This window comes from Ictidomys tridecemlineatus, chromosome 1 (genome assembly GCF_052094955.1).
Source record: "Ictidomys tridecemlineatus isolate mIctTri1 chromosome 1, mIctTri1.hap1, whole genome shotgun sequence".
NCBI classification, from domain to species: Eukaryota; Metazoa; Chordata; class Mammalia; order Rodentia; family Sciuridae; genus Ictidomys; species Ictidomys tridecemlineatus.
In genome coordinates this window covers 121223696-121250635 of record NC_135477.1, presented here as the reverse complement: position 1 = coordinate 121250635, position 26940 = coordinate 121223696, and the positions used below count along the sequence as shown (strand labels likewise).

Sequence of the window (26940 nt, the reverse complement as noted above, 5' to 3'; positions counted from 1 at the left end):
GAAGCAATTTGAGCAACAAATATTCATTCATTCATTCATTATTTTTGTAGTGCTGGATGCCAAACCCAGGGCCTTTGCATGTTAATTAAGTAGTCTACCACAGGGCTACATCCTCAGTCCTGACAAAGAATTTTTAAATATGAAAGGCATGATCCTTGAAAGAAAAAACTGCTAAGTTTGACTTTATTAAAATTTTAAATTTTTGCTTGTGAATGAAAACACAAGCCACAAGCTGGGATAAAATAAATGTAAAACCTGTATCTGATAAAGGACAAATAATTCAAACTCAACAGACAACAATCCAGTTTTAAAATGGGCAATAGATCTGAACAGATCTCACTAAAAAAGATATATAAACCAGGCTTGGTGGTGCACATCTTTAATCCCAGTGGCTCAGGAAGCTGAGACAGGAGGATCAGGAGTTCAAAGCCAGCCTCAGCAACAGCAAGGTGCTGAGACACCTGTCTCTAAATAAAACACAAAATAGAGCTGGGGATGCGGCTCAGTGGTCAAGTAACTAGGAGTTCAATCCATGGTTCCCCCACCACCAAAATAAAGAAGATATACAGGTGACAAACATATGAAAATATCACACATAAAGAATTGCAAATTTAATCAAGAGTAAGATGATGACCATACACCTATTATAGTGCCTCAAATTTTAAAAAAAAACTGACAATATCAAATGCTGACAGGGATTGTAGATCAATAAGAACTCTCATTTATTGCTGGCAGGAATAAAAAATGGTATAACCACACTGGAAGACTGTTTGGTAGTTTCGTACAGAACTAAACAAGGTCTTACCATAAAACTGAGCAAATACACTCCTAAGTATTTAGATAATTGATTTGAAAGTAGGTCCAAATGAAAACTTGCACAAAGCCTGGTACAGTGGTGAACACCCGTAATCCCAACAACTTGGGATACTGAGGTAGGAGGATCACAAGTTCATGCCAGCCTAAGCAATTTAGCAAGGCCCTAAGCAACTCAGTGGGACTGTGTCTCAAAATGGAAAACAAATTTAAAGGCTGGGGATGTGGCTCAGTGGTTAAGTGACCCTGGGTTCAATTCCCAATACCAAAAAAAAAAAGGAGGTAGGGAAAAGAGCCTGCACATAAATGTTTATATCAGCTTTATTCATAATTGACAAAAACTGGAAGCAACCAAGATGTGTTTCAAAAGGTGAACAGATAAGCAAACTCTGGTATATTCATACAATGGAATATTATTCACTGGTAAAAATAAATTTAGTGGTGAACCCATGGAAAAACACAAAGGAACATTAAATGGGTATATCTTAGTAATAAAAATAGGTTGAACATATGGTTCTAACTGTATGATAGTCTGGAAAATGCAGTGTTATACTTAGAGTTAAACATATACAAAAATTTAATAGTAACACACAAATAGCCCAATTTTATAAAGAGTAACAGATCTAAACAAATATTCCTCAAAAGAACACACACAAATGACCAACAGGTATATGGGGGAAATGTGCATTATCAGTAACCATCAGGGAAATACAAATCAAAACCACGATGAGATATCACTCATACTTGTAAGAATGACTATTATCAAAAAGATTGAAGATAGTAAGTGTTGAAGAGAATGTGAAGAAAAAGAAATTCTTGCATACACCATTGGTGGGAATGTAAATTAATGCAATCATTATGGAAAAGTGTGGAGGTTCCTCAAAACATTAAAAATAAAACTACAATATAATCCATAAATCCCACTATTGGGTATAAATCTATCCAAAGGAAATAAAACCAACAATTCATTTCCTTTGCACTCCTATGTTCATTGTAGCCCAATTCACAATAGCTAAGAAATGTAAATGTCTATCAGCGGATGAATGGATTAAGAAAAGTAGAACAGATACACAATGGATACTTTTCAACCATGAAAAAAAGAATAAAATCCTATAATTTGCAACAACATGTACAGAAATGAAGATCATTGTGTTAAGTGAAATTAGGCAGAGAAAAAAATACAAGAACCATATGATCTCACCCATGTAAAATCTAAAACTGTTGCTCTCATAGAAGTTCAGAGTAGAATGGTGGTTACCAGAGGCTGAAGAGATTAGGTGGGAAGGAGGCACAGGGAAAGATTTATCAATGAGTACTAAGTTACAGTTAAATAGAAGCAAGAAATTCTGATATGCTATTACATAGAAGGGTGACTATAGATAACAATAATGTACTAATCATTTCACAAAGCTAGAAGAGATTATTAAAGTTTTCACTATAAAGAAATGATAAACATTTGTGCAGACAGATTATGTTTACCCTGTTTTAAGCATTGTACAATATATACATGTATTGAAACTTCCCATGGTACCCCATTGCTATATACAATTTTTATGTTTTCATGTATCATTTGAAATAATAATTAAAACTAATTTAAATTTAATAAATAAACAAATAAGACTCAGTTATGAGATGACTGACTAAAGAAGAGTTTTAAAAATAGATATGATAAAAATGAGAAAATTTAGCAAAAAATTATTTAAAAAGCAAAAGAATTTTTTCAGAAGTAAAAAGTAAACTAGAAGGAACACAACAGCAAATAAACACTGAATAATGCCTTAAGAAAAATATAAGATGAAAAATAAGAAATAATTAAAATCTTATAAAAAGATTAAGTAGAATTTAGAACTGTTAGCTATTAAAGAAAGATACAGTATTTAATACATGTGTAATTGGAGTCCTTGAGGAAAAAACCTGAAGTAATGATATAGAATACTAAAATCTATAATCTAGGAAAATAAAACTTGAAACTGCATATTGCAGAAAATGTCTGATGTATATATCTGAGACAACTAACTCAGAATAATCAAAATCAAGATATATTTTCATAAATAAACATGATATTAATGAAAATGTCAAGGAAAAAACATGAATACCTAGGCAAAAATATTTGTAAATAAATGCCACTTATAAAAAATAAAAATATACTGTCAGATATTTTGAAAGCAATACTTGATATGAAAAGATAAGAGCATAGTGAAAGAAATTCAAAAGCAGGTCTGCATCAAATCCACCAATTCCACACCTGATTCCACTGGCACAGAAAGCACTGAGAATTCCAAATTAATTGGTTTGAAGGACATGTGAGGGGTTTCACAGGTGATGAATGCTGATATTAAAACTACTGGAGTTTCACATACAAGATAAAAAGAGATAACATCCAAAATTGAGAAAAGATTTCTTTGAATGAGGCATAAGAAATATGGATACTTAAAACTCTACCTTGAAAATAAGTATATTTTATCTCAAGATAAAGGATGGAATGTGGAATGGAGATTTCAGTTTTCATTTCGTTCATGAAATCTATAAGGCCATAAAACAGGTTATAGAAAAAGCTTCATAATTCAATTTATATGTACATTAGAAGGAACTTCCAGGTGTTACTGTAAATCCTCATGTATTGTTTCAGCAATACTAATTTAACGCCAATATATTCTAGATGACGTTTCACATTGTTAAGCTCTTTCTGTTCCTTTGAGAATTGAACTCTTTTCTCCGTGGTTTATAGATTTGACATTATGTTTGAACTTTTATGTGGTAATTGACAGTGACAGGGCAATGATAGATTGGAATCCACCCCAAATCCAGGCATCATGAGTAAATCTTGCTTATCGTCTCAAAGTCAAATGGTAGGCATATCCCATCTCCTGTTTTCATTCAACAAGAGTGCCAGATTCCTTTAGCTAAACTGATTTCAGAGTAGAACTGCACTGACCTCAACTAATTTCAAAATGCTGCTTTTTATTTCTGCATTTGTTGAATACTTTGCACAACTGAAAAATGATCAGCTTTGAAGGTAAAATGGAAAATCTTGAAATTGGAAAAGCAACTATGTTGCCAAATTTATAAATCAAGCATTTGGGAAGTGAAGACTAGAGTATTTCATCCATCATTGAGCAAATATGTTTTCTTCTCTTCTCAGCAGCACATGGATTCTTCTCTAAAATGGACCATATGTTATGCCAAAAAGAACCTTCAGCAAATACAAAAAAAAGAAAGAATACTACTCTGCATTCTATCAGATCATAATGAAATAAAACTAGAAATCAATGTTAAAATACAATATAGAAACTACTCCAACATCTGGAGACTAAATAGCATGCTATTGAATGATGAATGGATAGCAGGAGAAATCGGGGAGGAAATAAAAAAATACTTAGAGGTTAATGAGAACACTGATACAACATATCAAAATCTCTGTGACACTATGAAGGCAGTGCTAATAGGAAAGCTCATTGCATTGAGCTCATACCATACATTAAAAGAATAAAAAGACAAAAAAATGTCCAAACATTACACCTCAAAGCCTTAGGAAAAAGGAGAATAAATCAACACCAAAATCAGAAGACAGGAAGTATTAAAATCAGAGCTGAAATTAATGAAATTGAAACAAAAGAAACAATTTGAAAAAATGACGAAACAAAAAGTTGGTTCTTTAAAAAATAAATAAAATTGATAAACCCTTAGCTACACTAACAAAGAGAAAGAGAAAACTCAAACTACTAAAATTTGTGATAAAAAAGGAAATATCATGGTGGACACTACTGAAACACAGATGATAATTAGAAACTATTATGAAAATTTATACTTCAATAAAATATAAAATCTTGAAGACATCAACAAATTTCTAGAGACATATGATCTACCCAAACTAAATCAATTGGACATACATAATTTAAACAAATCAACTTCAAGCAATAAAATAGAAGACACCATCAAAAGCCTACCAACCAAGAAAAGCCCAGGACTAGATGGATTCTTAGCCAAGTTCTACAAGAACTTCAAAGAAGAACTAACATCAAATACTCCTCAAATTATTCCATGAAATCAAAAAGGAGGAAACAGTTCCAAACTCATTCTATGAGGCTAGTATCACCCTGATACCAAAACCACACAAAGATACATCAAGGAAAGAAAACTTCACACCAATATGCCTGATGAACATAGATGCAAAAAATTTCAATCAGATTAAAAATTGCATACAAAAACATGTTAAAAGATACTGCACCACAATCAAGTGGGATCACAGGGATGCAAGGTTGGTTCAACATATGGAAATAAATAAATGTAATTCATCATATCAATAGACTTAAAGACAATAATCATCATTATCTCAATAAATGCATCAAAGAATTTGACAAAATATAGCACACTTTCATGTTCAAAACACTAGAAAAACTAGGGATACTAGTTACATACCTCAACATTGTAAAAGCTATCTATGCTAAGGCCAAGGCCAACATTATTGTAAATGGAGAAAAAATGAAAACATTCCTCTAAAAACTGGAATGCCCTCTTTCATCACTTCTATTCAACATAGTCCTTGAAATCGTAGCCAAAGCAATAAGACAGACTAAGGAAATTTAAAGGATGTGACTAGAAAAAGAAGAAATCAAACAAATCACTATGTGCCTTCAACTTGATTCTATATTTAGAAGATCCAAAAAATATTCCACCAGAATACTTCTAGAATAAATGAATTCAGCAACGTAGCAGGACATAAAACCAACACCCATAAATCAAATGCATTTCTATACATCAGTGATGAATCTTCTGAAAGATAAGTCAGGAAAACTACATCATTCACAACAGCCTCAAAAAATAAAGTACTTGGAAATCAATCTAACAAAAGAGGTGAAAAATATCTCTATAATGAAAACTACAGAACACTAAAGAAAGAAGTTGAAGAAGATGGAAAGATTTCCCATGCTCTTGGATAGGCAGAATTAATATTGTCAAAATGGCCATACTATCAAAAGTATTATACAGATATAAGGTAATTCCTATTAAAATGCCAATGATGTTCTTCATAGAAATAGAACAAGCAATTATGAAATTCATTTGGAAAAATAAGAGTCCCAAAGCAATCCTTAGTAAGAAGAAAAAAGCAGGAAATATCACAATACCAGAACTTAAACTATACTACAGAGCAATAGTAACAAAAACAGCATGGTATTGGCACCAAAATAGATATGTAGACCAATGGTACAGGATAGAAGACACAGATACAAATCCACATAAATACAGTTATCTCATACTTGACAAAGGTGCCAAAAACATACATTGGAGAAAAGATAGCCTCTTCAACAAATGGTGCTAAGAAAACTGGAAATCCATACCATATGTTAAAAAATGAAATTAAACCTCTATCTCTCACCCTACACAAAAATCAACTCAAAGTATATCAAAGACTTAGGCATTAGAAGAGACATTCTGTGCCTATTAGAAGAAAAAGTAGGCCCAAATCTTCATAATTTCAGCTTAGGACCTGACTTTCTTAACAAGACTTTTAAAGCACAAGAGGTAAAATAAAGAATCAATAAATGGGATAAATTCAAACTACAAGCTTATTCTCAACAAAGGAAACAATAAATAACATGAAGAGAGAGGCTACAGATTGGGAGAAAATCTTTACCACATGCATATCAGATACAGCACTAATCTCCAAGATATATAAAGAACCCAAAAACTTCACACACACACACACACACACACACACACACAAAATAACCCAATCAACAAATGGGCACAGGAATTGAACAGACACTTCAAAGAAGAAGATATACAATTGATCAACAAACATATAAAAAAAGTTTATCATCTCTAGAAATTAGAGAAATGCAAATCAAAACTACTCTAAGATTTCACCTGACTCCAATCAGGAAAGAATAAGAAGTGTTGGCAAGGATATGGGTGGTGGGGAGGTACATTCATACATTGACAATGGTACTGCAAATTGGTGCAATCACTCTGGAAAGCAGTTGTGGAGATTCCTTAGAAAACTTGGAATGGAACCACCATTTGACCCAGCTATCCCACTCCTTGGTTTATACCCAAAGGACTGAAAATCAGCATATTACAGTGATGAAGCATGGAAAAAAGTTACAAGACTCTTTAGAAAAACATTGGAGAGGACCTAAATAAGAAGAGACTATATTATGTTCATGAGTTGGAAATGCATGTTTTGAAGATATTAGCTCCCAAAAAACTGATCTATAGATTTAATTCAATACCAATCAAAATTCAAAACTCAACTAGAATTTCTTTTGTATATGTGAAACTTTAAAAACCACAGTTTAAATGAAATAGTGATGGTCAAGAATTATCAATTCTTGGATAAGATAAAACTGGAATATAAGGTGATTTTTTTCAGCACTGGGGATTGAACCCAGGACCTAAAGATTGCTAAGTAAGAGCTCTACTATAGAGCTACATTCCTGCTGCCCATGTGATGTTTTCCTCTAGGTGGATATTGAGACAGAGAATGGCAACTTTGAGGTCAGCCTGAGAAAATTAGCAAAACAATGTCTCAAAAATAAATATTTTTAAAAGGGCTGGAGCTGTAGCTTCGTAGTAGAGCACTTGCCTAGAATGTGTAAGGCTGTGGGTTCAATTACTACTACTGGGGGTAAAAAGCTAATTAACATACCCCCCTCATCAATTTAATTTTTATGGCGAGAATATAAATCTATTCCATAAAAATAACTATTAGCAATTTTGAAACACAGTATATTACTATTAACTATACCCAGAAATAGTAACAATTATTATTTGTCAATTAAAATTTACAGCAAAAATAAATAGAATTACTTCCCTTTGAACATCAAAGTAGGAGGATTTATACTACCAGCTCTCAAGCCTTAATTAAAAACTACAGTTATAATAACTATGTGATATTTGCGGTACTGATATAAGACAAAAAGATTAATAAAATAGATTTTACACCTATAAAGATTCATATAATTATGAACAGTATATATGTCATAGGAATGACACTATAAAGCAGTAAAAAAAAAAGAAGAGATTTTCCCAAGTATAAAAGACAAAAATCATAAAGCTTCTACTCTAAAATATAGGTATGTTCATTGGCTCAGGGTAGGGATGGATTTTTTCCATAGAAATCTTACAAGTGCTTTATTAGATTTATATCCAGATACTTGATAGTTTAAAGTGTAATATCTTTTAAAATTTCATTTCCTTTGGGTGCACTGGTGCATGCCTGTAATTGCAACAACTCAGGAGGCTGGGCAAGAGAATTGAAGTTGGGAGTCACCCTTAGCAGCTTAGTGAGGCCTTAACCAACCTACATGATTCTGTCCCAAAATAAAAAAATAAAACAGCTACATGTGGTTTAGTGATAGAGCACCCCTGGGTTCAATTCCAAGTACCCTCCCCCAACAAAAACAAAAACCTCCAAAACCCAAACCCCAAACAAACTGAAATTTAAAAAATTTTATTTCCAGCTGATTTTTCCAGTTGAATGTTTATATATATTGCCTCTGTCATTGTTTATATGAATTTTTTAAAATTAGAATTGATGTCTGCAAGAATTAATGTATTGAATGACATTTGTGGTTTTCCTTCGGCAAATGAACCTGTATTTTCTTGGAGAGACACATTTGATCATAATTAGACCACAATTTATAATTCATTCTATATATTCCTTGATTTACTTTGTTAAGTTTAAAAAAATTCTTGCACTTAAGTTTCAGAATGATAGTTCCATATCCTTGTTTTTCTTCCTGATTTATTTTTTTGCCAGTAGTATTCAATTTATGGTAGTTTCTTAAATAATATAAAAGTGGCATCTCCTTCTATACTCAAAGATTTATATACTCTTTGAATTATTTCTCACTTGAACATAGAACTTACTATTGAAATTATCTGTACCTAGAGTTTTATTGGTGGGAATGTTTCTGATTACTAATTCAGTTTCCTTAGTGGTCAAAGGACTGTTCAGAGCTTTATTTCCTCTTGTGTCAGTTATAGCAGGTGACATTTTTTCAGAGTATATTCCCAATTAATCTAAACTCTCAGCTACATGTTAGCATTTTCTACATTCTAGTGACATTCCCCTTTTAATCATTTTTATAGGGGGAGTATACATTGAACTCAGGGGCACTTGACCACTGAGCCACATAGCCAGCCCTATTTTGTATTTTATTTAGAGATAGGGTCTCACTGATTTGCTTGGTGCCTCACTTCTGTTAAGGCTGGCTTTGAACTTGTGATCCTCCTGCCTCAGCCTCCCAGGCCACTGAGATTACAGGCATGCACCACCACACCGACCAATTCTTCTTCTTTTGTTTTTCATTTTAAAAAATCACTTATTTTTTAGCAGGTGATTCTTTACACTGGAACAAAATATAATTTTGTATAAAATTCTAAAATTGAGCCTTGTAAATTCTTGATATCATTTTTTCTTCCTGTGTCTTTTTTTTTTCTGGTTCAACTGCACTAGAGGTTATCATTATTATTGATTATTTCAAAAATCCCACTTTTAGCTTTCTTGAGCCTGTTTTCTACATTTACTTTTAAAAATCTTAATTGTATAAACAATTAAAATAATAAGGTCTTCTAGGGCTGGAGTTGTGGCTCAGTAGGAGAGTGTTTGCCTAGCAAGTATGAGGCACTGGGTTTGATCCTCAGCACCACATAAATAAATAAATAAAATAAAGACATTGTGTCTATCTGTTAGAGTCTGTAAACAAGTCAGGATGGCGCCTGGCATTTTGCCAGGGGGAGTGGTTTGTGAGGTGGCGCCATAGAGCCATTAAGTGTGGAGATTCCTTATTTGTTGACTGCTGTATCTAGTTTATGTTAATTAAGATTAGCTGTGTGGAATGTATAAATACCCCTCCGGTCCTACAATAAATGACTCCCACTCCTGCTGTATCAATCTACACAAGTTGTTCGTCACCCCCCGGTTATTCTGCTACAGCCAGACTCGGCATCTATCTACAACTAAAAAATAAAAAAATAAAAATTTAGGCCTCTAATGTTTGAAACCTGATAAAATGGCATATAATTCAAAGGAGATTAAATGAGTTAAAAAATAGATCTTGTCATTAGGGCTGGGGATATGGCTCAATTGGTAGAGTGCTTGCCTAGCATGTACAAGTCCCTGGGTTCGATCCCCAGCACCACCATCCAAAAAAAAATCTTTGCATTGTTCCAGTTCTTTGAGATTACAGCATGTCTGACTTATAAATATGTGTTAAACCATACATGTGTGTTTTTTTAAATGTTTATTCTTAAGTTTTAGGTGGACACAATATGTTTACTTTACATTTATGTGGTGCTGAGGATCGAACCCAGTGCCTTATGCATGCTAGGCAAGAGCTCTACCACTGAGCCACAACCCCAGCCCCCATACATGTGTGTTTAATCACTTTTCCATAAGTATTTTATATTCATGATTATAATGTTAAAATACAGAGATAAGTAGGAAAGAATATGAGCATTATTGGAGACAAAAAGTATATTACAACTTCCAAATTAAAAGAGGTAAGATAATAAGCATTCCTTTTTAGTAAATCACCAAAATCATGAAAATTAAAAAAGGACAAAAAAGTAAAATAACCAGGGCTGGGTTGTGGTTCAGTGGTAGAGCACTCACCTGGTACATGCAAAGCCCTATGTTCAATCCTCAGCACCATATTAAAATAAGGGTATTGTGTCCAACTACAACTAAAAAAATAAATATTAAAAAAGCAAAATAACCAATAAACATGAAATAAAATATATAATACATATATAATGCATCACACTAAATATGAATGATCTAAATTCTACATTAAAAGAAAGGCATAATATTAAGTTTCAAAAGCAATATTGAGCTTCATCCTTTCATAAGAATGTACTTAATGTAATGAATAAGGTTGAAAATATAGGGGTTAATGAAAAGATATCCAAGTAAATTCTGATTTTAAAAATGTTTGTTGATATTAATAACAAACTCTTTGGAATTTAAAATTCAAAGAAATAAACAGAGTAGACAGACATTTTGCAATGATGTACAATAATGTATGAACTTCTGTTTTATCCTACCATGATAAACAATAAGAAAACTGCATAAAGTATATAAAGGAACTATTTTCAGACAATAGGTAAGGAAGGCTACAATCTTTAAGAGAGAATACAAATAAGATCAACCTTAAGATTGTCCTCATCACACTAGGCAATAGCAAGGGGGAAAAGTAAACAACCAAGTGGCCTCACTGCACCAGCATAAAGAAATCAAAGCTAAGCAAGGCCCAGAAAAATAGAATTTTCAAAGAAGGATATAAGAAAATGAACTGAGAAAGAGCTCCACAGATCTGCAGAGGGGTCTTCTACAAAATTTGGTTGAATAGTAGTAATGCGCATGTGCATTGGGTAAAACTCCACAAATCCAGGGAAATAATCACTTCAAATGAGTAAGCAGAATAATTCCTAGAACTCATTCAGGGCTGGAAATATTTTGCACTCCCATCAGTCAGAGAAAAGAGACTTCTTAAGACTTTACAGGGCATTAGGTTGTGTCCTAAGGCATTATTATGTTAAAAGCTGGTCAAATTAGTCCTATGCTAAAAGCTATCCTAAATGTGCACTAACAAAGCTTAAAATCAAGCTTTGAAAAAAAAAACTGTATCAAGAAACTCAACTTCACATCAAATTAAGTTCAATGCTCTTGAAAGCAGAATTTCCCAGTAGCAACACTATTGATATTTTGATCTGGATAATTCTTTGTTATGTGGGATGTTTAGCAGCAATTATTGGATATTTAGCAGTATCTCTGGCCTCTATCACTAGGTTCTATAGCAATACCCTAGTTGTAAGTACTAAAATGTATCCAGGTATTTTCAGATTATCTACTGGGGCAGGAGCAAAATTGTCCCTGGTGGAGGAGGAAAACACACACACACATACACACACATACACACACACACACACACACACACACACACACACACACTTCAGTACCTAACAATGTAAAATTCACCATGTCTGGCATCTAATCAAATATTACCTGCCATGAAAATCCACACAATCATACAAAAAGAAAGATCAATCAAAAGAAGCAGAGAAAAACATTCAAACAGGGAGACAAGACTGTTAAAACATCTATAATAAATATACTTATATAATCAAGTATATAGATCAAAAGATGAATATTATGTGAAGATAAATAAAATGAAAGACCCAAGTGGAATCTCACAGAGATAAGAAATATACTGTCTGAATTTTTCAAAATATACTGGTTAGGATTAGAAGACATGACATACTACAAAAGGAAAAATTAGTGGAGTTGAAAATATACCAGTAAATGTATCTTAAATGAGGCACAGAGAGTGAAAAGACAAAGAAAACATCAGATGGTCCAACATATGTGTAATTGGAGTCACAGAAAGGCAGAAAGGAAGAAAAAATATTTGAAGCAATATGGTTAAAATTTTCCCAAATTTGGTGAAAATGGTAAATCCACAGATCAAGAAAATCAACAAATCCCAAATAGTCTAACATAAAGAAAACAAGACTAAAGAACATAATGATCAATTTGCAAAAATCAATGATAAAATGACATTTTTTAAAAGGATAGTTTAAACTGACACTATAAGAAGTGATGGAGGGGAAAGAAGTTACACACAGCAGAACAAAGGTAAAAACAATAGCAATCTTCTTGTCAGAAACTATTCAAGCCAGGAGGCAAGGGAATGAATAACACCTTTCAAAAATTATCCTATGTATCCAGTAAAAATACGTTTTCAAAAATGAAAGTGCAATAAAAAATTTCCACAAATTTGAGTGAATTCAGTACCAGAACACAAGAAGTATTAAAGAAAATTTTCAGGCAAAAATAAAATGGCACCAATCTAGAAATTTGTATTTAACAACAACAAAAAAAACAATGAATTTCAAAGCTATATTCCTATTCTGTAAAACCCTGATATATAGAGAACATTGAATATGTGTTTATTAACTAAATTTAATTAATGAATTATATATATATGTGTGTGTGTGTGTGTGTGTGTATGTATATATTTGTGGTGCTGGAGATATCTAAGGGCTTGGTGCATGTTAGTCCTGTGTTCTACCACTGAGCTTTACCCCTAGCCCGGTGAATTTCAATAAAGAGGTTAGAAAGACTTTTCAAACTAACCTTCAAACTTTAAAATACATAAAATAAAAATTAGACATGTTTGACTATATGAATTTTGAACACTTTTATATTGTAAAATCTTCTATAAACAAATCAGTAGAAATGACACTGGAGAAAAGTACATTTGTGATGCACTTAGCAGATAAATAGGTAATATTTATGTTGTCCAAAGAATTTTCCCAAATTAAGAACCACATTTTTTTCATATGTGAAAATGGGTAAAGAGTTTTATTGATAAATCAAAGACAATAAAGTCCAAAACAAAATAACATAAAATTTTCAATTCCAGGGAAGATGGCGGCGAAGGGAGTGCATCACCCCAGTGCGCCGCATCACTGAGCCAGTGAAAGACGATATGAAACGGCTGAAGGATATCTTATTGGGAATTTCCAGTGAAATTGAGGCGCTACAGAACCTAATAGACAGGTTTCCATCGTGCGAGGTTCGGCTGTGGGAGCTCCATTTCTCCACACGGAGGGTCGCATAGCCTGATCGCTCCGCGGCTGGTTGTCTGTGGCGCTGGGGATCAGCAGGGTGCCGGAGTGGGAGAACAGCGAGGAGAGGGAGAACAGCGATACGGATTCGGGGGGCTCCTGCCAGTGATACATCGGCAGCGCTTGGTGCGGAGTTCCGGCTTGAGACAGAGGAGAGAAGAAGCGGTGGTTCCAGTCACGGGTCTGACCACGGAGGACGGCGGCCGCCATCTTGGAGAGATGATGTAATCATCCCATTGTTCTGCTGATCTCAGCTCATTCAGCTACGGAACAGGTGATTCCAGGCTGGTATTTGCCTGCGTCTAGCAGACAGATTTCTTGCTCAGGATCGGGACTGGGGATCTTGTGGAGAATACTCTTGAAGGCTTGTGCCTGGCAAGGCGTGCGCCAGGCACTGAGCAGCGGGACTTGGGTTCCCAGGACTTGGGTTCCCCGGGCTAACCGGGCCTAGGTCTGAGGAATCTGCGGAGACTGCCTGTGAAGGTGAGCTCCGAGTGGAGCGTGCGCTGAGCTTGGGGCGACTGGGTTCTGACTCCCGGGACAGTTTTGGCCTGGGGCTGGGGAACCCGTGGGGGTCGCTCGCTGGAGCCAGCTCCCAGCGGAGAGAGTGTATTGGGATCGGAAAGGCAGGGTTCTTGCTACCTAAGCTGCTTTGGCCCAAGGCTAGGGAACCGGCGGTGACTGCTTCTCGGCCAGGGTCCTGCTGGGTGCTGTGGGGGCAGAGTGGAGCTTCCACCTGCGCCCAGAGCAGGCCAAGTGACCCGCCGGCGTGGTATCATGAAACCCCAAATGCAGCTGGGGCTGAAGAGAGAAGCCGCCCACGCCTAGAATAGGACTAGCGATCCACTGGCAAGACAGGCCAGGTAGCTTGCCAACGTGGTGGACACGTAACACTGAGGCAGTCGCGTCACACTGGTTGGAGTGGGGGTGGAGCAGGGTCGCCGCCCGGGTCCGGAGGGGGCTCAGCGACCCGTTGGAGAGGTTGTCAGGTACCCCCATTGGGAGTGGGGGCTGTGCAGAACTGCGACCCACCGGCCTAGAGGTCTGCCAGCGTGGTAGACACGTCACACCAATTGGAGTGGGGGCACAGCAGAGCCGCCACCCACATCCAGATCAGGACCAACGACCCCAGGGCGTGGTAGTTACATTACCACAATTGGATGTGGTAATGTAACTACCACGCCCTGGGGTCGTTGGTCCTGATCTGGATGTGGGTGGCGGCTCTGCTGTGCCCCCACTCCAATTGGTGTGACGTGTCTACCACGCTGGCAGACCACTAGGCCGGTGGGTCGCAGTTCTGCACAGCCCCCACTCCCAATGGGGGTAAATTTCAAAAACACAACAGTTGCACCAAGCAGAAAGAAACGCGAGCAGTATGAAAAGACAAGGAAAGAAAGGACCACAAGCAATGCAGGTCAACTCAACTTTAGAAGAGGTAATAGCTGCAACAGACGGAATGTCAGATAAAGAGTACAGGATATATATGCTTCAGATGATCTGGAGTCTCAAGGAAGACATGAGACAGCAAAATCAGACAATGAAAGATCACATTGACAAACAAATCCAGGAAGTAAAAGATCAATTTCACAGGGAGATAGAGGTAATAAAAAACAAACAAATTGAAATCCTAGAAATGCAGGAATCATTAAACCAACTTAAAAACTCAATTGAGAATACTACCAGCAGATTAGATCACTTAGAAGAGAGAACATCAGACAATGAAGACAAAGTATTTCAACTGGAAAAGAACATAGACAGCTCAGCAAGTCTGCTAAGAAACCATGAGCAGAACATCCAAGAATTATGGGACAATATCAAAAGACCAAATTTAAGAGTCATTGGGATACAGGAAGGCACAGAGCTCCAAACTAAAGGAATAAACAGACTATTCAGTGAGATTATACAAGAAAACTTCCCAGACCTAAAGAATGAGACAGAATCACAAATCCTAGAAGCCTACAGGACGCCGAATGTGCAAAATCATAAGAGATCCACACCTAGACACATTATAATGAAGATGTCCAACATACAGAATAAGGAGAGAATTTTAAAAGCTGCAAGAGAAAGAAAGCAGATTACATTTAGGGGCAAACCAATCAGGATAACAGCTGATCTCTCAACACAGACCCTGAAAGCTAGAAGATCCTGGACTAACATATTTCAAACACTGAAAGAAAATGGGTTCCAACCAAGAATCGTGTATCCGGCGAAATTAAGCTTCAGGATAGAAGATGAAATTAAAACCTTCCATGATAAACAAAAGTTAAAAGAATTCGCAGCTAGAAAACCATCTCTTCAAAAAATCCTTGGCAAAACATTACAGGAAGAGGAAATGGAAAATAACATTGAAAACCAACAATGGGAGATAGGACAGTAAAGGGGGGAAAATAGTCAAAGAGGATAACAAATCAGATTTAGAAACATCAATAAACAAATATGGCTAGAAGAACAAATCATATCTCAATAATAACCCTAAATGTTAATGGCTTAAATTCACCAATTAAGAGACACAGGCTAGTAGAATGGATCACAAAAGAAGACCCAACAATATGCTGCCTACAGGAGACGCATCTGATAGAAAAAGATATTCATAGACTGAAGGTGAAAGGTTGGGAAAAATCATACCACTCATATGGAATGCGGAAACAAGCAGGAGTGTCCATACTCATATCTAATAAAATAGATTTCAAGCCAAAGTTAATCAAAAGGGATAAAGAAGGACACTTCATACTGCTCAAGGGAACCATACACCAACAAGACATAACAATCATAAATATATATGCCCCAAATAATGGTGCAGCTGTGTTCATCAAGCAAACTCTCCTCAAGTTCAAGAGTCTAATAGACCACCATACAATAATCATGGGAGACTTCAACACACCTCTCTCACCACTGGACAGATCTTACAAACAAAAGTTAAATAAAGAAACTATAGAACTCAATAACACAATTAACAACCTAGACTTAATTGACATATATAGACTATACCACCCAAAATCAAGTAGTTACACTTTTTTCTCAGCAGCACATGGAACCTTCTCAAAAATAGACCATATATTATGTCACAGGGCAACTCTTAGACAATATAAAGGGGTAGAGATAATACCATGCATCTTATCTGATCATAATGGAATAAAACTGAAAATCAATGATAAAAGAAGGAAGGAAAAATCAAGCATCACTTGGAGAATGAACAATAGGTTGCTGAATGATCAATGGGTTTTAGAAGACATCAAGGAGGAAATTAAAAAATTCCTAGAGTTAAATGAAAACACAGACACAACATATCGGAATCTATGGGACACACTGAAAGCAGTTCTAAGAGGAAAATTCATTGCTTGGAGTTCATTCCTCAAAAAAAGAAAAAACCAACAAATAAATGATCTCATACTTCATCTCAAAATCCTAGAAAAAGAAGAGCAAAACAACAGCAAAAGAAGTAGAAGGCAAGAAATAATTAAAATCAGAGCTGAAATAAATGAAATTGAAACAAAAGAAACAATTGAAAAAATTGACAAGACTAAAAGTTGGTTGTTTGAAAAAATAAATAAAATTGACAGACCCTTAGCCATGCTAATGAAGAGAAGAAGAGAGAGAACTCAAATTACTAACATACGGGATGAAAAAGGTAATATCACAACAGACACTTCAGAAATACAGAAGATAATCAGAAATTATTTTGAATCCTTATACTCCAATAAAATAGAAGATAGTGAAGGCATAGATAAATTCCTTAAGTCTTATGACCTGCCCAGATTGAGTCAGGAGGATATAGACAACCTAAACAGACCAATAACAATAGAGGAAATAGAAGAAACCATCAAAAGATTACCAACTAAGAAAAGCCCAGGACCGGATGGGTATACAGCAGAGTTTTACAAAACCTTTAAAGAGGAACTAACACCAATACTTTTCAAGCTATTTCAGGAAATAGAAAAAGAGGGAGAACTTCCAAATTCATTCTACGAGGCCAACATCACCCTGATTCTGAAACCAGACAAAGACACTTCAAAGAAAGAAAACTACAGACCAATATCTCTAATGAACCTTGACACAAAAATCCTCAATAAAATTCTGGCGAATCGGATTCAAATACATATCAAAAAAATTATACATCATGATCAAGTAGGATTCATCCCTGGGATGCAAGGCTGGTTCAATATACGGAAATCAATAAATGTTATTCACCACATCAATAGACTTAAAAATAAGAACCATATGATCATCTCGATTGATGCAGAAAAAGCATTTGACAAAGTACAGCATCCCTTTATGTTCAAAACTCTAGAAAAATTAGGGATAACAGGAACATACCTCAACATTGTAAAAGCAATCTACGATAAGCCACAGGCCAGCATCATTCTGAATGGAGAAAAATTGAAGGCATTCCCTCTAAGATCTGGTACAAGACAGGGATGCCCTCTCTCACCACTTCTGTTCAACATAGTCCTCGAAACACTGGCCAGAGCAATTAGACAGACGAAAGAAATTAAAGGCATAAAAATAGGAAAAGAAGAACTTAAATTATCACTATTTGCAGATGATATGATCCTATACCTAGCAGACCCAAAAGGGTCTACAAAGAAGCTATTAGAGCTAATAAATGAATTCAGCAAAGTGGCAGGATATAAGATCAACACGCATAAATCAAAGGCATTCCTGTATATCAGTGACAAATCCTCTGAAACGGAAATGAGGACAACTACTCCATTCACAATATCCCCCCAAAAAATAAAATACTTGGGAATCAACCTAACAAAAGAGGTGAAAGATTTATATAATGAAAATTATAGAACCCTAAAGAAAGATATAGAAGAAGACCTTAGAAGATGGAAAAATATACCCTGCTCATGGATAGGTAGAACTAACATCATCAAAATGGCGATATTACCAAAAGTTCTCTATAAGTTCAATGCAATGCCAATCAAAATCCCAATGGAATTTCTTGTAGAAATAGATAAAAGAATCATGAAATTCATATGGAATAATAAAAGACCCAGAATAGCAAAAACAATGCTAAGCAGGAAGTGTGAATCAGGCGGTATAGCGATACCAGACTTCAAACTATACTACAGAGCAATAGTAACAAAAACAGCATGGTACTGGTACCAAAACAGGCGGGTGGACCAATGGTACAGAATAGAGGACACAGAAACCAATCCACAAAACTACAACTATCTTATATTTGATAAAGGGGCTAAAAGCATGCAATGGAGGAAGGATAGCATCTTCAACAAATGGTGCTGGGAAAACTGGAAATCCATTTGCATCAAAATGAATCTGAACCCCTATCTCTCGCCATGCACAAAAGTTAACTCAAAATGGATTGAGGAGCTTGATATTAAATCAGAGACACGGCATCTGATAGAAGAAAAAGTTGGTTATGATCTACATACTGTGGGATCGGGCCCCAAATTCCTCAATAGGACACCCATAGCGCAAGAGTTAACAACTAGAATCAACAAACGGGACTTACTCAAACTAAAAAGTTTTTTCTCAGCAAAAGAAACAATAAGAGAGATAAACAGGGAGCCTACATCCTGGGAACAAATCTTTAATCCACACACTTCAGATAGAGCCCTAATAACCAGAATATACAAAGAACTCAAAAAATTAGACAATAAGATAACAAATAACCCAATCAATAAATGGGCCAAGGACCTGAACAGACAGTTCTCAGAGGAGGACATACAATCAATCAATAAGTACATGAAAAAATGCTCACCATCGCTAGCAGTTAGAGAAATGCAAATCAAAACTACCCTAAGATACCACCTCACTCCAGTAAGATTGGCAGCCATTAGGAAGTCAAATAACAATAAGTGCTGGAGAGGATGCGGGGAAAAGGGCACTCTTGTTCATTGCTGATGGGACTGCAAATTGGTGCAGCCAATTTGGAAAGCAGTATGGAGATTTCTTGGAAAGCTGGGAATGGAACCACCATTTGACCCAGCTATTTCCCTTCTCGGTCTATTCCCTAAAGACCTAATAAGAGCATGTTACAGAGACACTGCTACAACGATGTTCATAGCAGCACAATTCACTATAGCAAGATTATGGAATCAGCCTAGATGCCCTTCAATAGATGAATGGATAAAAAAATGTGGCATTTATACACAATGGAGTATTACTCTGCATTAAGGAACGACAAAATCATAGAATTTGGAGGGAAATGGATGGCATTAGAGCAGATTATGCTAAGTGAAGCTAGTCAATCGTTAAAAAACAAATACCAAATGACCCCTTTGATATAAGGGGAGTAAACAAGGACAGGGTAAGGACGAAGAGCTTGAGAAGAAGATTTACATTAAACAGGGATGAAAAAGGGGAGGGGAGGGGAGGGGAGGGGAGGGGGGATAGTAGAGAATAGGACAGACAGCAGAATACATCAGACACTAGAAAGGCAATATGTCAATCAATGGAAGGGTAACTGATGTGAAACAGCAATCTGTATACGGGGTAAAGTTGGGAGTTCATAACCCACTTGAATCAAATTGTGAAAGATGATGTATTAAGAACTGTGTAATGTTTTGAACGACCAACAATAAAAAAAAAATAAAAAATAAAAATAAAAAAAATTTTCAATTCCACTGGTGACATATAGGAATTTAAAATTAAAATAACAGATACTTCTGTTTGTATATAAAGTATATTGACACCCAATTCAAGTCTTCATACTTGTATTTTGTACAATGATGTCCATCACATTCCACCATCCTTGTTAATGCCCTGCCCCCTCCCTTTCTCTCCCACCCCTCTTCCCTATCTAGAATTCATCTATTCCTCCCATGCTCTCCCTCCCAATTCCACTATGAGTAACCTCCCTATATCAGAGAAAACATTCGGTATTTGTTTTGGGGGAATTTGCTGACTTCATACTTAGCATTACAAAAAGTGTGGTATTTATGTGTATTAAGAATTGTAATGCAAAAAAAAAGTTACCTCAGATTAAGTAGAGAGAAATGAAAGGAGGGGAAGGCAGGGGATGTGGGGATAAGAAAAATAGTAGAATGAAACAGACATTATTACTGCATGTATGTATGTGACTGTATGACTAATGTGATTCTACAATATGTATCCTCAGAAAAAATGAGAAATTATATCCATCTATGTATGATACATCAAAGTATATAAGTGCATTCTACTGTCATGCATAATTAAAACAAATAATAAAATATTTGTTTGATATTTCAGACTGATCACAGCAACAGAAAGTAAATCCTCTATTGCTTCTGGAGATAAGATGAAAAGAATGCTCTTAACAGTTTGGTGGAAATTTCAAGTACTACAAAATTTTTGGAAAACCACCTATTAACATACTTCAAAATTAAATTATTGATACTCTTTGGTGATCAATTCCACTGTGAGAATCAAGTATCAGTTTTTAGGAAATATATAAAATGATAGTACAACAAGTTCTTTGTAAAAGAACACTAAAAATAAAGTGTTTGCTCATCCCCAGGTGAATAACTGAATGTGTAGTGATATGTCCACATTATCATTACCACACAGCTATAAATAGTTTCACATTTGCAAAACCAAATGCCAAATGTTTTCTCTGATATAAGGATGCTGATTCATAATGGGCTTGGGGCAGGGAGCATGGATGGATTAGACAACTCTAGATAGAGCAAATGGGAGGGAGGGGAAGGGAGGGAGCATGGAGTTAGGAAAGTTGGTGGAATGAGATGTACACCACTACCCTACTTACATGTATTAAGATGCAAATGGTGTGATTCTACTTTGTGTACAACCAGAGATATGAAAAATTGTGCTCTATACATGTAATATAAATTGTAATGCATTCTGCTGTCATACATAACTAATTAAAATAAAAGATTTCCCAAAAGTCTTGTGACAAAGAGATCTAAAATACATAACGTGTTAAATATTTAAAACTAAACAATAACAAAAAAATCACTACATGAATGTAAATTTATGAATAATTATCTGAGTACAAATAAAAATATGAAAGGAAAATCACAAGGAGCTTGTTATGGGATACCTGAGAGGGAAACATTGATGTGCCTAGAAGACAACAAAGGAGTGCCAAAAGAAATTATTTAAAAGAAAGAAAAATGAACTGTAAAATGAGGCATTTCCGTGAAAAGTTATGAAGCACTTTAAAATAATACATGTATGTAGGCATATGTGTAAATTAAATAAAAAGATTCAAAAATTTAAATTTTGATTAGCCTCATTAAAACAGCATTTTTAAAAAATGCTTAAGTTCTCAAAACGTGGGATTTTTGTAAATGGTGAATATGTAATAAATACAGAAAACTATTAACAGGACAACAAAACCAAATTATTTCAGTTTTGGACACTTCGTTGTGGTGACTTCAGGTTTCACTATGAAGAATAATGCAACCTAAATGTTAATAACCAAATTGTTAAAGATGATAAAGAGCAGGGAAATTAAAAGTAACCTAAGAAACAATCTCAAAATTGGGATTAAAGATATTTTAAATGAACAACTGTCAAGAAGGCTAAAATATTTAGTTAAGACTATTTCTTAAGATGTATGTATATATTTTAATATCTAAGGACAAAAAAATTATCAGATTGTCCAGGATTTACAAAAATTCTTTAACCAAAAATAAAAAGCAAATATGCAAAAAAAAAAAGTCTATTCTTTAAAATAGGAACTTACCGCTTTCAAGAACTCTGCCTGCCCTTCTTCTCCCTGGCATGTTTCCTCTGCAGAACCCAAAACTGGAGCAAGACCCGGGCTAAAGGCCATTAAGTCGGTCTTGGGTGGGACCTCTCCAGAACACACCCTCTGTCGCCTCTGTTGCGAGTAAGACCAGCTTCCCACCGCGCTGGAGCACACCAGCGTGGGCTTCCCACGGCCGCACGCGCCCTCCGTGGGCACCGCGGAGCAGCGAAAAGCCATGTACAACACCAGCGTGAGCACCAACAGGCTGGACACTGCGCAGATCGCGATGATCAGGTACACGTTGACATCCACCAGCGCCGCCTCTGGGCCAGAGGCACTGGTGGACGACCGCGAAGAGACCTTTGACACCTGACCACTCTCCACCAGTGACACCAGCACTGTGGCAGTGGCGGTCAGTGCTGGTTCGCCATGGTCCTTCACTAGCACCAGCAGTCGCTGGCGTGGCGCGTCCACCTCATCCAGGGAGCGCGTGATACTGATCTCACCAGTATACAGCCCTACACGGAACGGGCTACGCACACTGCCCGCCAGCGTCTGCAGCTCATAAGATAACCACGCATTGTAGCCCGAATCCGCATCAACAGCGCGCACCTTCGCCACCACTTGGCCCACATCTACTGACAGTGGCACCAGCTCGCTCATAGAGCCACCTGCCCGAGGAGGCAGCAGCGTGGGCGCGTTGTCATTCTCGTCCAATACAAACACCTGTAACGTCACGTTGCTGCTCAGGGATGGCACGCCAGCGTCGCGCGCGGTCACCTGGAATTGCAGCAGCTCCAACTCCTCATGGTCCAAGGGCTGCAGCGCATACACCTTGCCGCTCTCTGCGTGCACTGACACGTAGCTCGACAGCGCACGCTCGCCCACCCGACGCTCAACCAGAGAGTAGGACACTAGCGCGTTCTCCCGTGCGTCCGCGTCCCGCGCGGACACTGTGAAGATGTGGAATCCCGGTGGGTTGTTCTCCTTCACGAACACGGTGTACTCGGTCTCCGTGAACGCTGGTGCATTGTCGTTCACGTCGGCCACCTCCACGGACACGCTGGCTGTGGCCGACAACGAAGGCGAGCCCCCGTCACTCGCTGTCACCACCAGCTTATAGTCAGATATAGTCTCACGATCCAGAACACTGTCCAGCACCAGCGAATAATAATTCTTGAAGGTGGGCACCAGCTTAAAGGGGACATTGGGCGTCAGAAAGCAGGTGACCTGTCCGTTGGCACCAGAGTCAAGGTCAGACACGCTGATCAAGGCGATGACTGCACTAGGTTGTGTATCTTCTCTAATGGGAAGTGACAGAGTAGTGATGGTTACTTCCGGGGCATTATCGTTTATATCTAGTACTTCCACAAAAAGGGTACAATGACCCGTCATTGGAATATTCCCTTGGTCAACTGCCTCCACGGATATTTCATATAATTTCTTTTCTTCAAAATCCAGTTTACCTTTTGTCCTAACTTCTCCGTCTTTGGAATTTATATTAAATGCATACACCACTGAGGGAGACACGGGCCTTCTAAAAGAGTAAACTATATCTCCATTAGTACCATCATCAGGATCTGTGGCATTTAGTTTAATGAGGAGTGTTCCATTAAGTGCATTCTCTAACACTTTAACTTTATAAACGAATTGATCAAATTCTGGAGCATTGTCATTCACATCCAAAATTATGATCAACAGCTGAACTGTGCCTGTCAGCTCTGGTTTACCGCCATCACTGGCTGTCAGTAATAAACTATGTTCCTGAATTGTCTCCCTGTCTAATGTTTTCCTTAAAACAAGTGATAACGAAGACGTTTGTTCACGATTGTTTTGCATATCCAAAGTGAAATAATCATTGGGATCCAGTCGGTAGGTCAAGGCAGCGTTTGCGCCAATATCTGCATCCGAAGCGCCATCTAGTGGAAATCTGGTTTCTGGAGGTCTAGATTCTGCAATCTTTATGCTTTTGTTATTTTCAGGGAATACTGGCGGGTTGTCATTAATATCTTTAACCTCCACCTCCACATGAAAAACCTGCAGCGGTCTGTCCACGATCACCTCCAGATGGATGCTACACTCTGCGCTCCGCCCGCACAGCTCCTCCCGGTCGATCCGAGAATTCACAAACAAAATGCCATTCTGCAGATTTACCTCCAGAAGGTCCCTGCGGTCCTTGGACGACACTCGGAACAGGCGTGGCACCAATTCTGTTATCTCCAGCCCCAGGTCCTGCGCGATGCGGCCCACAAAGGTGCCGTGTTTTGCCTCCTCCGGGACAGAGTAGTGGAGCTGACCGCTCCCGGCCTCCCAGTCTGTGAGGAGCAGAAGCGAGAACAGAAGGTGCCGGGCTCCCGGGTCTCTTTGCAAGGAAAACAGCATGATACACACATAAGGATTCATAGATATCTACAGTATATAGAATGCCTTACATAAAACTTCCTCTCAAGGATCCGTTTTATGAGCTTCTAGTGCGAGAGAATTCGCAACGGATTTCCCACTACCTGACGAATTTTCTGGAGGAAGATACCGTGCCTTTCTTCGCAGAAACATTCTCAGTAAAGAGCGACACCATGCGCATGAATGTGTAAGTGTAAGAATGACTAGGTCTTCATATTTTCCATTTGATGTAGGGTATCGTTTTCCTCACATTTACCGACTTTTTCGCCGCAAATATGTAATTTGAGATTAAATATATACCTTTACAGAAACAGTAAATCGTTGTATGCTGCTCAGCATTGGATGTTATTTGACAATTGGTTGATGTGTTCGATTTTTCCACAAATTTGTTTCATGTGTAAAACCTCCATGGAGAACTTTTAAAGGGAGAATATTATACATTCACTTGAGAGCAATGGATCTCTAGTTCTCATATTCCTGTAGGCTTTGGTTGTAATTTCCTTTTCCTGTAATATTTTTCAAGACCTTCTCATACAATTTCCACTGATTCCAAATGGAAATATAACATTCTCATAAGGGGGGGGGGAAGCAGATGAATGCGAAGGATATTGGTAAGTGATACACCAGATTTTGAATTATTTCACCATGTTTATAAATTCATCTAAATGTGACTGTGCCTTGTAGGTAAAATGTTTGTATATGAAAGAAAATATTTAGTCAAATTGTGTGAGCTTGTGTGTGTGCACAAATACACAGTAAACTCAAGACCATTTAAATACAACAACACTTTGAAGTTTTAAGTTTCCTTAGCCAAAAATATGCTAAGAACCAGCCTCCTGTGTATTTAATAGAATTTAAACTACAACCAATAGACTTACCTTCTTTTTCTTTTTTCCTCCCTTTCTCATTTCATCATCACTAAGAAAAAACTTACTACCATTTAAATTGATTCTGACTTTCCAAGTAAGTGACAATAGCAAGACAAACGTGTTAACACATCGTAAGCAAGGAAAAGAAGTGAATCTTTTATCCATTGCTATCATTACCAGGACAAGGCCAAATAACACAATGAAAAATATATAATAGCTTCTAATAAATATCATTCTGATATTTATTTCTGTGCACAACTCTGTAGGAAATGACAGCTGGGTTGATTTCTGTACCTCTTTCCCCTCTTAAACTTTATATAGAGTATTTGGTATTTGTTTGCTCTTATCATCCTCTCAAGCTCCATTACTTCTACTAACATACTTCATTCTCATAATGGGAAAATCTCATGATTAGTTCTAATGATTCTTGTCTATTTGGCCCTCCACTGCTTCACAAATTTCTCCACATAAACTAAAATTCATAGTCAACCATTTAAAATATAACCTTCCAGATATCATAAGATCAGTCACCTGTTTATCTTACTCCTCTCTAACATTCTTTAGCATCCAACACACAATTAACTATTCATTTTCTCTATTCTTCCTATTGACCTCAGTAAAAAGTAGTTATTTAATGATGATGACTATATTCTCTAGAAGTTTACTTACACATTTTCTACAGCTGGACCTCAAGTTAACTAATAAACTCTTCCTATTGCCTTCAGAAATTATTTATATTATTATCCTTCTCTCTTCACAATTCTCCACTCCATTCCTACTGCTTGACTTTTGGATAATTTTCCTATTAGGAGAGTGAACTCACTGCTCTCTTCTCATATCAACAATTTTCCTTGTAGTCTCTACTTTTCTCCCTATTAGTTCACAGGAAAAAACTGTCCCCACTTTTTATGCTAACCCTATAATCTGAAAAATATTTTCCATTTTCATCTCCTTCGTGTTTTTATCTTCACTTCATTCCCTTGCTTCCTGTTTTGTCTTTCATATCACCTTCTTTACTTGCTTCTTTGCTCTCACACAAAAAATTCTCAAATATCTCTAAAATATGCATCAATTTATATATAAATAATTGTATTATATGTTTTTATTAAAACATATTTATATGAACATATATACTTAAACATGATACTTCTGGGGAAAAACTTTTATTTATCTCCTTTCCTTCACCTCTAATTTCTAAATTTAGTTGAAGTTTGATCTCAGCTGCCTATCTATTCTCCCTGAGATTTTAGGCCTACCATAGTAGGGTGAATGGTGGTTCCTCAAAAAGATATACCCACATCTTAAGACTCAGAACTTTTGAATATTACTTTATAGGCAAATGATGTAATTAAATTAAGAATCTTGCAAGGAGACATGTATCCTGGAGTATACAGGTGGGCCCTAAGTGCAATCACATGTACACAGAGAATACATGGAGAAGAGGAGGAAGCTATGTGACCATGGAGGCAGAGATTGGAATGATATAGCCACAAGCTAAGGAATGGCACCACCCATGAGAAATTTAAAGAAGCAAAGAACAGATATATTCCCTAGATGTATTCC

The 26940-nt window shown here is 36.7% G+C and overlaps 1 protein-coding gene across 12 annotated transcripts in view; it reads right to left on the bottom strand.

Annotated features, from left to right (window-relative positions):
* The window catches only part of LOC101957334 (protocadherin alpha-C2), a 213351-nt gene that overhangs the window by 103343 nt on the left and 83068 nt on the right, over positions 1–26940 (bottom strand). Inside the window, exon 1 of one of the 12 annotated variants that reach the window (XM_078046518.1) lies at positions 22103–24628. The exons of the other annotated variants lie outside the window; for them this stretch is intronic. Within the exon in view, the coding sequence (XP_077902644.1) occupies positions 22103–24511 (2409 nt within the window). The 5' untranslated portion in view covers positions 24512–24628. Of the gene's footprint in view, positions 1–22102; positions 24629–26940 lie in introns of those variants that run through there. 12 annotated transcript variants of the gene reach the window in all.